At 34.7% G+C, this 16592-nt stretch overlaps 1 protein-coding gene across 2 annotated transcripts in view; it reads left to right on the top strand.

Moving 5' to 3' along the window:
• Positions 1 to 13: 13 nt before the first annotated feature.
• LOC110458587 (MAP kinase-activated protein kinase 5-like) overlaps positions 14 to 16592 on the top strand; it is a 26335-nt gene continuing 9756 nt past the window's right edge. For both annotated transcript variants that reach the window (XR_002463810.1, XM_021510355.1), the window contains exons 1-12: positions 14 to 104; positions 1960 to 2033; positions 2399 to 2572; positions 5261 to 5369; positions 5967 to 6056; positions 8055 to 8150; positions 8478 to 8555; positions 9786 to 9973; positions 11038 to 11152; positions 11448 to 11575; positions 13315 to 13436; positions 14261 to 14365. Coding sequence is in view for 1 of the 2 variants with exons in the window: in XM_021510355.1 (XP_021366030.1) it covers positions 48 to 104; positions 1960 to 2033; positions 2399 to 2572; positions 5261 to 5369; positions 5967 to 6056; positions 8055 to 8150; positions 8478 to 8555; positions 9786 to 9973; positions 11038 to 11152; positions 11448 to 11575; positions 13315 to 13436; positions 14261 to 14365 (1336 nt within the window). In the remaining variant the exon portion in view is untranslated. The remainder of the gene's footprint in view (positions 105 to 1959; positions 2034 to 2398; positions 2573 to 5260; positions 5370 to 5966; positions 6057 to 8054; positions 8151 to 8477; positions 8556 to 9785; positions 9974 to 11037; positions 11153 to 11447; positions 11576 to 13314; positions 13437 to 14260; positions 14366 to 16592) is intronic.

The raw sequence follows: 16592 nt of genomic DNA, 5'->3' as shown, positions 1-16592 counted from the left end.
ATTTAGCGTTACATCCGGTTCATCCGTTCATTTGCAGATCATAAAAAATGTCAGAAGACAAGAACCAGCTGAACCGGCCTAATAACGAGGGACCTAGAATCAAGGCAAGGCACAAACACAGCGGTTGTTAGGTTCCAACAGATCTGTGATATACCTACATGTTAACATTTATCATGGTCAGGCGATTCTAGTGTACCGATTTGACAGTGACAACAAACAAATATCCGAGATGAACCACAGGGGCAGGTTACAAACAATAAGAATAATATATATGAAATGGGAAGCCAGCTGTATTACATAATAACCTGCCCCTGTGGATGAACCATGAGTTTAGGGATTATGTTTAAGTGGTGACATACCTTCATTAGCAAAACAGATAAAGTTGTTAAGACGTAGTGTCCATTGAATCTGTAAAGAGGCCAATCTATTTCAAGTTGCCTTGAGGGAAACTACATTGTAAACAGTGCAGAAAAGATAAAGATCTCAGTTGTTTCAATGAGGGACTTAGATCAGTGACTACCCTCTGATCCATATGAGTAGACGGACACTGATTAACAGACACCACATTCTCTTAATTAGCCTATCACTTTAAACAAGCTAGAAACTCATAGACTTTCTGAGATTGTCTTGCATTTGTGAGATTTCTTTGTACAGTATGTTACGCTTGAATGAAACTCTTGTTGCCTTATGTAAAAAAAAAAAAAACTTAAATCCAAATTTTAGATTTCACCTGTAAGATAGAAATATCAACAGCTTTTGATTGAACAGTGTTCAGTTTTGAAGTTTTTCAAAAGCTTCTAAATTTATCTTAAATCTTAGAACACAAAAATGTGTTGCTTTTCATAAAAATAAAAGATGTAATGTAACACGAGAGGAAAAATGCTCGGCTAGACCAGGGTTCGAACCCGGGACCTCCCGAACTCGAGACAGACAGACTCTACCAATTGAGCTATCTGGTCTCCAAAGATCGACCCAGTCCTGTTCCGCTTCAGTAAAATAGACAGTCTCAAAAAGTTAAGAGAGTTACCAACCATGTAATAAATGAATAGGAGGCAGGACCCAAATCAGATCAGTAAATCAGATCAGTCTTTGCAAAAATACCTTTATATCAATTAGTGTTTTAACAGTTATTACAATAATGTATCCTTATAATACATAGTTATGCGTCATTAAAAGTCTACAGATGATTATTTGTAGCTCACCTGGCCCGAAGGTGAGCGATGCAGGCCCATTGGGCCTCTTGTTTAAGTTCAGATATCATTAGAAGATGAATTCTAACTTAAAATCTATTTTTTTTTGCTTACATTGTTAAAAAATGGCATACATGTGCGAGAACATCATATTTTGTTTTGGACTGCAGGAATAAATTCAGTCTATAGAATACTTTTCATACAAATTCCAAAGATCATCATAAATTGTTAAAATGCCTATATTTTTTAATTATCAGAACAAAAACCTTTTAGTGAGTCTCATAAAGTTCTATCAATGGAAGGGCAGGCGGCCGGGATTCGATCCCCAAAGTCGTCATGTGCATGGATATTCAGAGAAAGGGTTTTTCTCCTGCCTACACAACCAACAACCCAGATGGAGTATAAGTTGGTCTGGGGTGGATGTTGCGGTATCTGTGCTGTAGCATTCAAGTGAGGTAGCACTATAAATTATGCCGTTGGAAGCACGGTCCCACTACAAAGACAACACTTTACATCTCCAGCACACACGCAGGCATACACACATAGGGAGATATTAGCCAGGTGGCATAGGACTAGTAGTAAGTGCCTGATAAGGCAGCTCCTGCAAATTCCTCAAAATTGTATTGATTGCTGTGAATGCTAATTGTATTAATTTTATATCTATGTAGCGCTTTAGAGTAGCTTAAATGTTAGCTAGATAGGGCACTATTTAAAATGCTAAAAATCATTAATATTGTATTTATTTACCAGCTTATTCTTGATGTTTCAGACAAGTTCCATTGTTGATGACTATGTTGTACAATGGAACCAGAAGCTTGGCACAGGCATCAGTGGCCCAGTAAGGTAATGATATTTTTTGTGGAAGGTTTTACAATTAAAACTGAAAATTCATACAGACAATCAGACACACTCCTTTTGCGTATCTGGTTCAACCAGCTGATAAGTACATGAACCTGAAAAGAAATTGGCAGACTCAGATCTGAACTGAGTCTGACCTCTGGAAAATTTGACACGTGCATATTTGGGGGGTGGGGGGAGACGTGCCTTACCAAAATTAGACTGTTGACTATCACTAGATTGCAATTTTGTGTGGAAAGTTTTACAATAAAAACAAAAAAAAAACATTTCAACACTTATTTCAGTTAAGCACAACTGAACTAATAAATTAACAAGCTTAGCAGTATATATGATGAGGATTTTTTTTCCAGGCCATGTACAAAAAGGAACAATTCCAAAAAATTTGCCCTGAAATGTCTGCTGGATTCCCCCAAAGCTCGGACAGAGGTTAACCTGCATACAATGTGTAGTGGCCATGACAACATTGTGTCTGTGTTCGATGTATATGCAAATGATATACAGTTTCCAGGGGAACCACATGCAAGGTGAGTTTGCATGAAATGTCAAATCAAATAGGACAATTACAACTGGGAGGGTTAATTTACTAAGTGTTATCTATATGTACCTTACTTATTTATTGAAATTAAGTCTAGTATCCAAGGATAAATAGGACACTTGAAATCATTTGATAGCTTAAGACATTTTTCACTGACCTTTTTTTAAATGAATGTAAAAATAGAATAATAGATGTTATGTATGGTTATCATTATGAAATGGAATGTTATTTGCTTAAGTCGTGTAAGACAGGCAAGGGAATCGGGTTACCTAAAACAGTAGTTTTCCAGGAATGTTTTGTAAACATGTAACAGGTACAGTAAAACCTCTATATATTATAAAGGCTCTTCGTTTCAATTGCCACCTTGTTCACAATAGTGAAGACCTTTTTTATTTCATGATGGATTGAAAAGCTTGTGTTGTAAATACATGTAAAGTGTAAATATAAATGTACTTATTTTTTTGTTCAATTAATTTGAAATGGTGGCAGTGAAAATTGAGAACAGAAAACATCAGTAATATTAAAGAGAATGTAACACTGGTGACCATCAATGGAGTTTGGATTACTAAGAACTAGTGTCCAGCTGTAGGGATAATTTAGAAATGTAACACTGGTGGTAGCACTACTGTAAATTATGTTGGTTATTCCATAAATGTTAAGGTGGGTCAAATAATAATTTACTTCAATGTGTTGTTTGGGCCTACTCAACACAAAATCTAGAAATGCCCTGATTTTTTTGATTTTTTTGATTTATTTTACAAGAATAACAAAATGTTGGTGCCATTCATACTTTATTAAAACAATAATAATTTTTGACATTCACAAAAGTAATCAGGAGATTTTCTTCACCAGCACAAAAAAAGAAAAAAAAAGAAAATGTTTTTCCTACATACCTACCCTATCTTTTTTGGAGCCGAAACAGGAAAAATACATATATTGTTATTTGGCTTTATTATTGTTATTTAAACCTCCAACAAATTTCAAGGTCTGCTTTCTTTTAATATGTCCGTCAAATTTGATGGAAGTATTATGGTATGGGGTTGTCCGTCCGGCGTAAACTTTAATTTGTCCGGCAATCTCCTCCTACAATTTTCCACCGATCTCTTTGAAACTTGGTATACATTATAATCATGATATGAAGTTGTGTCTCCCTTAAAAGATTTTTGATTCAACAATTTTTCCAAGAGTTATTGCCCTTTGTTCATTTCAGTATTTGATTTTTTGTCCGGAGATCTCCTCCTACATTTTTTTAAGGATTTCTTTGAAACTTGGTAGGCTTAATAATCATGATATGTTGTTGTGTTTCCTTGAAAAGAATTTTGATTCAATTATTTTTTGCATCTTTGAAACTTGGTATACATTATAATCATGATATGAAGTTGTGTCTCCCATAAAAGAATTTTGATTCGACAGTTTTTGCAAAAGTTCTTGCCCTTTGTTTATTTCAGTATTTGATTTTTTGTCCAGAGATTTTCTCCTCCATTTTTTATAGCATGTCAGCTAACCACTCTTAGATTGATGCAGATCTTGTTTCAATGTAAGAAAGTATATAACACTATATGGCATTCAACGGGCGTATATTGTTCCGCCCGGCAGTACCCTTGTTTTTCATAAAAAGACTTTGGTACATTTTCCTCCATTTATTGACAAACCTCTTTATAATACCAGCGATTCTCTGGATAAATCGTGGCAGTACATGTGTAACAAGGTGTTACTGTAGGAGGAGGATCTGATTGATGTAAAGGGAGTTTACATATACGACAGTTAATATTCCTAATGATGCAGTATGACCACTAGTAAACACAGGTCAACACAGATAATACCTGGTAAAACCGCCGGTCAACACAGATAATACCTGGTAAAACCGCAGGTCAACACAGATAATACCTGGTAAAACCGTAGGTCAACACAGATAATACCTGGTAAAACCGCAAGTCAACACAGATAATACCTGGTAAAACATCAGACCCTCACGGTGGCAAACTCCTTCATAACAAATTGAATATAAACGGAAGTACATGTATTCAAAACACGTCACACATACAACATTTCCTATAAAAAATATATGTTAGAAATAAACATGTATGTATCAATGAATAAATCCCAAAAAGGCCTTAGAAAGTACACTAATTGCCACTTATTTATAGTCTGAATATACTCACCAAAGAAGCTGTTGTGCTGCTACGACAATGTACCTTTTTCATTGTAAAAAAGCACCATCCTCAATGAAAATATTCTTGAAATATTATAAAAACAGTTTAGCATAAACTGTGCCAGTGAAAATTAAAGGTGCATGCTCTTCCAGAAAATAATTATGAATTATAGTAAAATCACATTATTACTTTGAAAGATGTATTATTTATCAGCTGAAACTTTTTCAGACACCTTTAGTATATATGTTATTAGTAGAAATTTAAAGTTTATTTAAACTTGTTCAATATTTAAAGAAAGAATTAAGTGTAAAATTTGTTTTTAGTCACTAAATATTTTTCTAAATTTATAGGATTGTCTTGCAGGGTTCCATTATATTACTGAGTTTTATGTCATTTGAATGTGGTTTCTTTAAGTTAATGCCAGAAAGTGACTAGGTTAGTTTGTATAGTAGGTGTAATTGTATATATTCCATCTTAAATCAAAGTAATGCTTCAAATGATGTTTTTTCATTGTTATCCCTTAGACCCAGACTGCTGGTGGTGCTGGAGTACATGCAAGGGGGAGAACTCTTCGACAGAATCAGTAAAGAAAGTGGGTTCACAGAAAGAAAGGCTGCCAAATACTTAAGACAGGTTGGACCATTAACTTTTCTGTAATTTTTGTAATCATTTTAAAATTGGAAATCAAATTAGAAAATATGAATCTCTGATGTACTATGTTTATTTAAAGATGACAATACTCATTTATAGTCCTGTGCAAAATAATTGTTGCCTGCTGTCTAAATCATATTCTGATTATAACATACAACTTTATAATTGTTTCATCAATGAAAGGTGTATCACATAACAATTTATCGACCTTCAGGGCTAATACAATTGACCCATAACATTTAGCAATTTCAGCAGACATAATATAGCCTTTCCCTAGAATTGGAAGGACGAACAAATGTGTTAAATAACTTGGAGCTCATTTCTAGGAGTCAAAAAAACAAAATGTACTCTCAAGGGTGTGCTAAAAACTCTGACAAGTATTAAAGGTTTAATTGTATAATCTTATTCTTCATTGCTAGATGTAAAAATAGATAAAGTGGGGCTGTTATGTGTTTATCAGATGTATACTTTCATTACTCATTTACCTTTACTGTTCAGAAACCTTAAGTCACATCTTTTTCATAAGTTGATGGTATAATCTAGACTGTATTTGACACACATTTTTTTTCTCTCAAACAGATTGCCAATGCAGTGTTAAGGTGTCACACCTTGAATATTGCCCACAGGGACCTGAAACCTGAGAATCTATTGATTAGAGACAATACAGAGGTAGGAGACATTTAACAAGACTAGCATCTCGTGTGTCCTTTCATGTGTACTTCAAAACATAGTAAAACTTAAAGTAAAATAATAATGGGATATATAGGGACTCAATTTTTTCATTTTATTTTTTATTTCCTGTCAGAGATACAAAATAAAAGTAAAAATTGCAAAATGTATACGGTATCAGTAAAAAGATTTTTTATTTTTTAGAATAAGTTTAGGAGTTTACCAAATTACAAACAGAAAACTGTAAAAAAAAAAGGTCAGTCTCATGAATTGCAATATTTGTTTAGATCTGAAAAAATACTTTACCATACATAATAGATAAATGTTACTTACTTTACCATACATAATAGAGAAATGTTACTTACTTTACCATACATAATAGATAATGTTACTTATTTTATCATACATAATAGAAAAATGTTACTTACTTTACCATACATAATAGATAAATTATACATACTTTACCATACATAATAGATAAATGTTACTCACTTTACCCTACATAATAGATAAATGTTACTTACTTTGCCATACATAATAGATAAATGTTACTTACTTTACCTACATAATAGATAAATGTTACTTTCTTTACCCTACATAATAGATAAATGTTACTTTCTTTACCCTACATAATAGATAAATGTTACTTACTTTGCCATACATAATAGATAAATGTTACTTACTTTTCCCTACATAATAGATAAATGTTACTTACTTTGCCATACATAATAGATAAATGTTACTTACTTTACCATACATAATAGATAATGTTACTTATTTTATCATACATAATAGAAAAATGTTACTTACTTTACCATACATAATAGATAATGTTACTTATTTTATCATACATAATAGAAAAATGTTACTTACTTTACCATACATAATAGAGAAATGTTACTTACTTTACCATACATAATAGATAATGTTACTTATTTTATCATACATAATAGAAAAATGTTACTTACTTTACCATACATAATAGAGAAATGTTACTTACTTTACCATACATAATAGATAAATTATACATACTTTACCATACATAATAGATAAATGTTACTCACTTTACCCTACATAATAGATAAATGTTACTTTCTTTACCCTACATAATAGATAAATGTTACTTACCTTACCCTACATAATAGATAAATGTTACTTACTTTACCTACATAATAGATAAATGTTACTTTCTTTACCCTACATAATAGATAAATGTTACTTACTTTGCCATACATAATAGATAAATGTTACTTACTTTACCTACATAATAGATAAATGTTACTTTCTTTACCCTACATAATAGATAAATGTTACTTACTTTTCCCTACATAATAGATAAATGTTACTTACTTTGCCATACATAATAGATAAATGTTACTTACTTTCCCATACATAATAGATAAATGTTACTTACTTTCCCATACATAATAGATAAATGTTACTTACTTTTCCCTACATAATAGATAAATGTTACTTACTTTGCCATACATAATAGATAAATGTTACTTACTTTCCCATACATAATAGATAAATGTTACTTACTTTACCCTCCATAATAGATAAATGTTACTTACTTTACCCTCCATAATAGATAAATGTTACTTACTTTACCCTCCATAATAGATAAATGTTACTTACTTTACCCTACGTAATAGATAAATGTTACTTACTTTACCCTACGTAATAGATAAATGTTACTTACTTTACCCTACAAAATAGATAAATGTTACTTACTTTACCCTACATAAGAGATAAATGTTACTTACTTTACCCTACATAAGAGATAAATGTTACTTACTTTACCCTACATAAGAGATAAATGTTACTTACTTTACCCTACATAAGAGATAAATGTTACTTACTTTACCCTACATAATAGAGAAATGTTACTTACTTTACCATACATAATAGATAAATGTTACTCACTTTACCCTACATAATAGATAAATGTTACTTACTTTACCCTACATAATAGATAAATGTTACTTACTTTTCCAGGATAGTTTGGTGAAACTGACAGATTTTGGATTTGCTAAAATCGACGATGGAAATCTACAAACACCTCACTTTACCCCCTACTACGTAGCTCCACAGGTGTGTTGTTGATAATGCTGTTTACTAGACTTAGTTTAGATAAGATATTTTTGGGATATGTACGCAAGATCATGAAATATCTTTGAAACAGTTTTCTGTTTTTACTTTTAATCACATTCATATGTGTTAGCATTATGTGTACAAGTGTACCTGGCAGCTTTATATGTGTTTTTAAAAAACTCAGAATATTACACACAAAACTTTAAAGTTCTTGACATTCAAGATATTGTGAGATAAGATCAGAATTGCAATGAAGTCTGTGAAATGGATCCAAAATTTTCCAGATATTGTGAGATAATTATGCACGTAAAAATGTTTGTATTCCAGGTTTTAGAAGCTCATAAATATCAAGCAAAGCAGAAGAGAGGAATCATACCGACCTCGAAACCATACACCTACGATAAGGTAGGTAACTAAACAATACTAGTCTAAAACCATACACCTACGATAAGGTTGGTTATCAAACAATACTAGCCTAAAACAATATACTACAATAAGGTGGGTAATCAAACAATACTAGCCTAAAACAGCACACCTATGATAAGGTAGGTAACTTATCAATACCAGCCGAAAAAACAATATACTATAATAAGGTGGGTTATCAAACAATACTAGCCTAAAACAGCACACCTATGATAAGGTAGGTAACTTATCAATACCCGCCTAAAACAGCACACCTACGATAAGTTAGGTAACTAATCAATACCAGCCTAAAACAGCACACCTACGATAAGTTAGGTAACTAATCAATACCAGCCTAAAACAGCACGCCTACAATAAGGTAGGTAACTAATCAATACCAGCCTAAAACAGCACGCCTACAATAAGGTAGGTTACGGAACTATACTAGCCTAAAACAGCACACCTCTGATCAGGTAGGTTACGGAACTATACTAGCCTAAAACAGCACACCTCTGATAAGGTAGGTTACGGAACTATACTAGCCTAAAACAGCACACCTCTGATAAGGTAGGTTACGGAACTATACTAGCCTAAAACAGCACACCACTGATAAGGTAGGTTACGGAACAATACTAGCCTAAAACAGCACACCACTGATAAGGTAGGTTACGGAACAATACTAGCCTAAAACAGCACACCACTGATAAGGTAGGTTACGGAACAATACTAGCCTAAAACAGCACACCACTGATAAGGTAGGTTACGGAACAATACTAGCCTAAAACAGCACACCACTGATAAGGTAGGTTACGGAACAATACTAGCCTAAAACAGCACACCACTGATAAGGTAGGTTACGGAACAATACTAGCCTAAAACAGCACACCACTGATAAGGTAGGTTACGGAACAATACTAGCCTAAAACAGCACACCACTGATAAGGTAGGTTACGGAACAATACTAGCCTAAAACAGCACACCACTGATAAGGTAGGTTACGGAACAATACTAGCCTAAAAAAATGTGCTACAATAAGGTGGGTTACCGAACAATACTAGCCTCAAACAATACAGTTTATACCATACAATACACACCTACCAATCAATTAAATAATGTAATACTTTATCTTAGGTAAGTTAAGAAATACACATATCCAAACAATACATATATATAAGATATGACGATGAACAAAAGTTATTTTAGACAATGCAACAGAAAAAGATATATTTCCAGAGCTGTGACATGTGGAGTATGGGAGTGATTCTGTACATCATGTTGTGTGGTTACCCTCCCTTCTACTCTGAGACACCCACCAGACAGATCACGTCCGCCATGAGGAAGAAGATTCTCTCAGGACAGTACGAGTTCCCAGAGGATGACTGGCAGTTTATCTCAGATTCTGCTAAAGATGTTGTGAAAAGGTAGATATAATACTGTGTCTGTATTGGTAATGTATGAACATATTGTAGGAATAGCTGAGAGATTAAAATCATGTTACCTGTACTACAGGAATGGCTGTCAAGTCTGTGTGTACTTTTGGTATGTCCATCTAGCTTTAAAAAATCACGGTAAAAGGCTAAGGGGTTGATTTTAACCTGATTGGCAATGTACCCGAGTCAGGGGACTTTTCTAGGGTTTAGACTTCACTGTTTATGCATTGTACCAAACACGAGTGGTATATAGAGGTTTCACAGTGTACCAAACACGAGTGGTACATAGAGGTTTCACACTGTACCAAACACGAGTGGTATATACAGGTTTCACATTGTAACAAACACGAGTGGTATATAGAGATTTCACATTGTACCAAACAGGAGTGGTATATAGAGGTTTCCCATTGTACCAAACACGAGTAGTAAATAGAGGTTTCACATTGTAACAAACACGAGTGGTATATAGAGATTTCACATTGTACCAAACAGGAGTGGTATATAGAGGTTTCATATTGTTCCAAACACGAGTGGTATATTGAGGTTTCACATTGTACCAAACAGGAGTGGTATATAGAGGTTTCCCATTGTACCAAACACGAGTAGTAAATAGAGGTTTCACATTGTACCAAACACGAGTGGTATATAGAGGTTTCACATAGCATGTCTCTTGTTTATCAAATACCATGTGAATCAATTTTCAAATTTTGCAAAGAAGACAAACAAGCTTATAAGGGAGTTTTTCTCCTTTAACTTTGAAAAATATTTAATTGGAGTTTAGATATACATGGTAGACAACGATCACAGATAGTGGAATTCCTTTTTACCACCATTTGTCAAGTGTATTGGTTTACAACTGATGAGTCAGTCAGGCCATGTAGGAATTTGTTTGAGGCAATAATTGATATGTAAAAATAGTGGATGGCCTGTAAGTTGATATATAGGAAAAATTCTGGTAGAAGTTATACACACTTAAGTAGGTATAAGAAATAGTGTAAGCTACAGTATAAGCTTTTTATGAATGCACACATACAAATGTTATTTTCTGTTTACAGTTTACTGCATGTAGATCCCTCATTCAGAATGAACATCCAGGAATTACTTGGCCATCCCTGGTTAAACGAAGCTCCAGACAACAAGCTACAATCACCTGCTGTGTTCATGGACAAGGTAGACAAACCTCCACTCAGCATCCTTACTAGGCAATCAACATCCATACATAGGTTTTGAAACATTTGTCGTTAAAAAATGAATATAACAAACTTGAGCATGTCTCATTAAATTGTTCCCTTATTAAAATTGCTGGGAAAATGAAGCATTTGAAACTCAAAAGAAGAAAAAAACTTGGATTAGTATGTAATCTTACGAATTACTTTCTTTTATAAAAAGTAAGATGTGTATATTTTAACAAAAATATATAAAATTGAAGACAAAAGGTAATCTGACCTAAATTGTAATTGTACAGATTGGGATGGAGGACATCAAGTTAGCACACTCTCAGCACCTAACAACCATGAGGATACCGGATAACAATGTCACACTCAAACCTCTCACAGACACAGAAAACCCGATATTTCGCAAACGGAAATTAAGGTGAGTTCACCGTGTTCACATGTTTTGACAACAGTTATGTGTATTATGACAAGACAGTGTGTCGCATACCATACACATGTCTGTACCCTCAATGGCAAGGTCAGGACAAGGGGTTAAAGTTCAAATCACTGCAGTGGTTGACTGAACCATTACCTTTGAACCACTGGTCATAACTTGATGAAATTTCAAAAGATATTATGACAAGACATTGTATCATGTAACATATACAGGTATCCAACATATATAGTCTGCAGAAAAGGGTGAAAGGTCAAATCAGTGCAGTGCTTGTCCAGATTAGCTTCTGAACTGAAGAACATGTAAAGGTTATTGCATGGTTTTCGAGTAACAAGGGATTTATTACACCCGAGCGAAGCGAGGGTGTAATAAGTCCCGAGTGACGAGAAATCATGCAATAACTGGCTTACTGCATGCTTCCCAACTCGAACAAAACAGAAAAATTGAGTAAAAAATGTTCACCTGGACAATCTTTTTACCTACCCTACACTGCAGATAATTTACATGTACCTGTGTGAGTGAGTACTAATCAGAACCAGGTAAGTTTGTCTTTATTCTCAATAGCCCAGTCTGAGTGTATCCTTCATAATGGATACAAGTGTTTTTGGATTACTATCCAGGTCCAGTGTCGGGGAAGGTAAGGAGTGTCTGTTCAAAATACGGGAAACAACGTTGAATTTCTGACTACATTTTCAGTTTAATTTTCAAGATGTGGCAAAGGTACAGGATATTGAAACCATTTTCATACATACAATGTAAGGGTTTATCAATCCCTAAGGAATTCCATTTCTTTCAATGAATGGTATATTTGAATGAACAATTTTGTATAAAGAAACAGCTTCTAAAGTTTATAAACTTTTCCAGGAAATGCTTATCCTGTCACGTGATAAGGAAATCAATAACGCTGCCAACTCATTCGTTTTGTTTGTTTTTCAATCATGAAATTACCATTTTTAACTTTATTTTTGTTATTTTTCATATTTTGAATGTGTCAATTAAGTTTATCCTTTCCACTGTATTGACTTCATCTTTACCTTCTTATTGATTATCTCCCCTTTCTTACAGCATTTGTGACCACAGTCCACTGGGCACACCCCTTTTCATGGTCATGTAATCATGATTAGCCATGAAAGGGGATTATGTGTGCAGTGGACTGTGGTAGCAAGTGATTTATTGCCCACAGTTTTCCATTGTGAGAGGTGGGAAGTATGCAGTAATTTCTATTGAAACTCTGTAGGTTTGTTTACCAGGTATTGTGACTTGAGGGTATTGTGTATAACTCACAGATAAAATATAGGCCAAGGTCAAGGATACACAAATTGTATAGATGTACATCACATATGACATTACAAGTTAGAATAAGTTTAGAGTAGAGCTTTGTGAGACCTTACTTACTGTGTTTCTGTCTCCAAAACTTTGTCTAAAATGAAGAATTTCTAGTTCGACCATGTGCAGCATGTATACTGACTTTCTTGTAAAACAGTGCTTACATTATCAAGACATTGCAAAAACCTTCATATGAAACATGTATTTGTCAAAAGGAGAAATATTACTTTGTGTATTCATTGAAGAATTTCAGCTGCTTGTCATCAATTTGTTATAGTTAGAATTATATTAGTGTTGTTTTATGATGGTTATATAAAGATTGAATGAAAACAATTCCCTAATCATGTAACTACAATTTTAAGATACAGAAATATTGTAAACCCTTCACTGTGTTGTAGACAAACTAGTATAGAAGATACCAAGGATAGTTTGGAACCCTCACCTCAGAAGGTCAAGGCTGACAACCTCAAGGTCAGAGCCCTAAGGGACATCATTGCCTACTGCGTCCTTCCCCCTAAAGGTAAGATGTATGTCTGCTGTGTCGAGGTCTCATTTACAGTATGGATCAGTAAGCGTTACAGCCTTCCAAAAACAAACCCATATATCCTGGGCTGACAACACATATGGTATTGTGTTGTTGGGGTCACAGCATATAATACACCTGTCACACCTAGCCGCGTTGCCACTGCGATTGCACGGTGTTGGTAAATTTCCCAGAGCACCGTGAGATCACAGGAAAAATTTATATTTTTCATGAAGATGGCGATGTCACAGCGTTTTCACAGCGACCTTGGCGTTTCTACGGAGCTTCATGGCGTTCCTACGGAGTTTTAGTTAACGATTGTCTGCGCTCTCACGGCGCTTCCACTGCGTGCATCGAGTTGCCACAGCATGTATAAGCACGGTAGAGACACAGTGTCATCTCAGAGAACGCCGTACTATCGCCGTGCAAGCGCCACCGATAACCATTGCGTTCGCACTACGACCTCTGTGCGCACCCGCGGCGATCCTGTGACAATGTAGGAGACATAACTGCGCTGCTACGGTGATCACACTGCGCTCTTATCAGAATGCTAAGCGACGGCGTTTGTTTTGGGCTTGGTCAAAGTGCGGACGTTGCTTGGTGTTCTGGATTTTTCTTGGACGCCGTGGGAACGCAGCCCTAGTGTGACAGGGGTTTTAGGCAATGAGTTTTAGAGGTCACATTATATATGGTATTGTGTTTTAGGGGCAATAACATCAAGAGAGTTTTTGTTTCAGGGATCATGTTTTATATGGTTTTGTGTTGTAGGGGTCAAAACATATATTGTACTAACTATGTCTTTTTGTGTTGTTTTTTTATAGTTGATGATGATGAAAGTGTACTGAACAATTTAGTGACCAAGGCCATGCAGGAATTAGAAGTCAAAAATGGAATTTGTAGTGTCCTTGATTCATGGAAATGGGATGGTAAGGTTTTTAGCTCACCTGCCCGAAGGGCAAGTGAGCTTATGTTATGGTGCGGCGTCCGTCGTCCGTCGTCCGTCTGTCCGGCATCAACCTTTTACTTTAAACAACTTCTTCTCAATAACCAAAAGGCCCAGGGAACTTATATTAGGCCTGTAGCATGCTGGGATGAAGGGCCACCAAGTTTGATCAAATGAATGACCTTGACCCACTTTCAAGGTCACAGGGGTCAACTATGTTAAAATCTTCAAACAACTTCTTCTCAATAACCGAAAGGCCAAGGGTACTGATATTAGGCCTGTAGCATGCTGGGATGAAGGGCCACCAAGTTTGATCAAATGAATGACCTTGACCCACTTTCAAGGTCACAGGGGTCAACTATGTTAAAATCTTCAAACAACTTCTTCTCAATAACCGAAAGGCCAAGGGTACTGATATTAGGCCTGTAGCATGCTGGGATGAAGGGCCACCAAGTTTGTTCAAATGAATGTCCTTGACCCACTTTCAAGGTCACAGGGGTCAACTATGTTAAAATCTTCAAACAACTTCTTCTCAATAACCAAAAGGCCCAGGGAACTTATATTAGGCCTGTAGCATGCTGGGATGAAGGGCTACAAAGTTTGTTCAAATAAATGACCTTGTCCCCCCTTCAAGGTCACAGGGGTCAACTATGTTAAAATCTTCAAACAACTTCTTCTCAATAACCAAAAGGCCCAGGGTACTGATATTGGGCCTGTAGCATGCTAGGATGAAGGGCTAACAAGTTTGTTTAAATGTATGACCTTGACAAACTTTCAAGCTCACTGGGGTGAGATGTCTTAAAATCTTCAAACGCCTTCTTCTCAATAACCATAACGCCCAGGGTACTGATATTGGGCCTGTAGCATGCTGGGATGAAGGGCTACCAAGCTTGTTCAAATGAATGGTCTTGACCAGCTTTCAAGGTTACAGGGGTCAAATGTTTTAAAATCTTCAAACAACTTCTCAATAACCAAAAGGTCCAGGGTACTGAAATTAGGCCTGTAGCATGCTGGGATGAAGGACTACCAAGTTTGTTCAAACTTTTCAAAAAAACTCTAATTCGGCAATTAATCAGGGGGGGAATCTGTCAAAATTCTTTGATATAAAAAGGGGTTGCCGACAAGGTGATCAGATATCACCTTATATTTTTATCCTCTGTTCGGAAATTTTGGCAATCAAATTAAGAAATAACAAGAATATCAAAGGCTTAAAAGTACTCGAAGCTGAACAAACTATTTTACTTTCACAATATGCAGACGACACATCTTTAATTCTGGACGGATCAGAAATGTCACTTAGAGAATCTATAAAAGAATTAAAATACTTTGAAAAATATCCGGATTAAAAATGAATTTGGGAAAAACCGAAGTAGTTTGGATAGGGAGTAAAAAATATAGTGATGAGGTTATGGCTAATGAATGGAATTTACAGTGGGGACATACAAGGTTTACACTTCTGGGTATTGATTTTCATGTTGATCTAGATCGTATTCCAAAAATAAATTTTGATAAAAAACTAGTAAAACTTAAAGCTTTGATGAAGACTTGGAGTAGGAGAATTCTTACACCAATAGGGAGAATAAATATAATAAAGTCTATCCTAATTTCTCAATTTAATCAGTTATTTATCGCTTTACCAAATAATGATAATACATTTGACAAAAAGATAAATACAGAAATATATAATTTCCTCTGGAATAGTAAGATTGATAAAATTAAAAGAGATGTAATTATTAAAAACTTTTTCTGATGGTGGTCTCAAAATGATTCATATTAAATCATTTGTAGACTCATTAAAACTAACTTGGATTAGAAGATTACTCTCAACAACAGGAACATGGCAAATTATTTTTAATTCAAATATTGATAAAAACCTTCTTGTAAACTGTGGACCAGACTATATTTCCTTTTGTCATAATAACTGTAAAAATCTTTTCTGGAAAGATGTCTTTCTTGCATGGAAAAATCTTACTATTCTTGAGGAAAAATATACAGATTCAAAACAGATCTCCGACATGCCTATATGGTTAAACGAAAAAATCAAAATAGATAATAATAGTGTTTTTTATAAGGATTGGTATAGGAAGGGAGTTGTAGTAGTTAATGACTTAAAAAAGGATAACAACAACTTCTTCAGTTTTTTTGAATTAAGAGAAAAATATGGTGTTAGAGCAAATTTCTTACAATATCACGGAATTGTTACAGCTATA

The sequence above is a fragment of the Mizuhopecten yessoensis genome, unplaced genomic scaffold, assembly GCF_002113885.1.
Source record: "Mizuhopecten yessoensis strain PY_sf001 unplaced genomic scaffold, ASM211388v2 scaffold9651, whole genome shotgun sequence".
Classification (NCBI taxonomy): Eukaryota; Metazoa; Mollusca; class Bivalvia; order Pectinida; family Pectinidae; genus Mizuhopecten; species Mizuhopecten yessoensis.
This window is presented reverse-complemented; position numbering and strand designations above follow the sequence as displayed.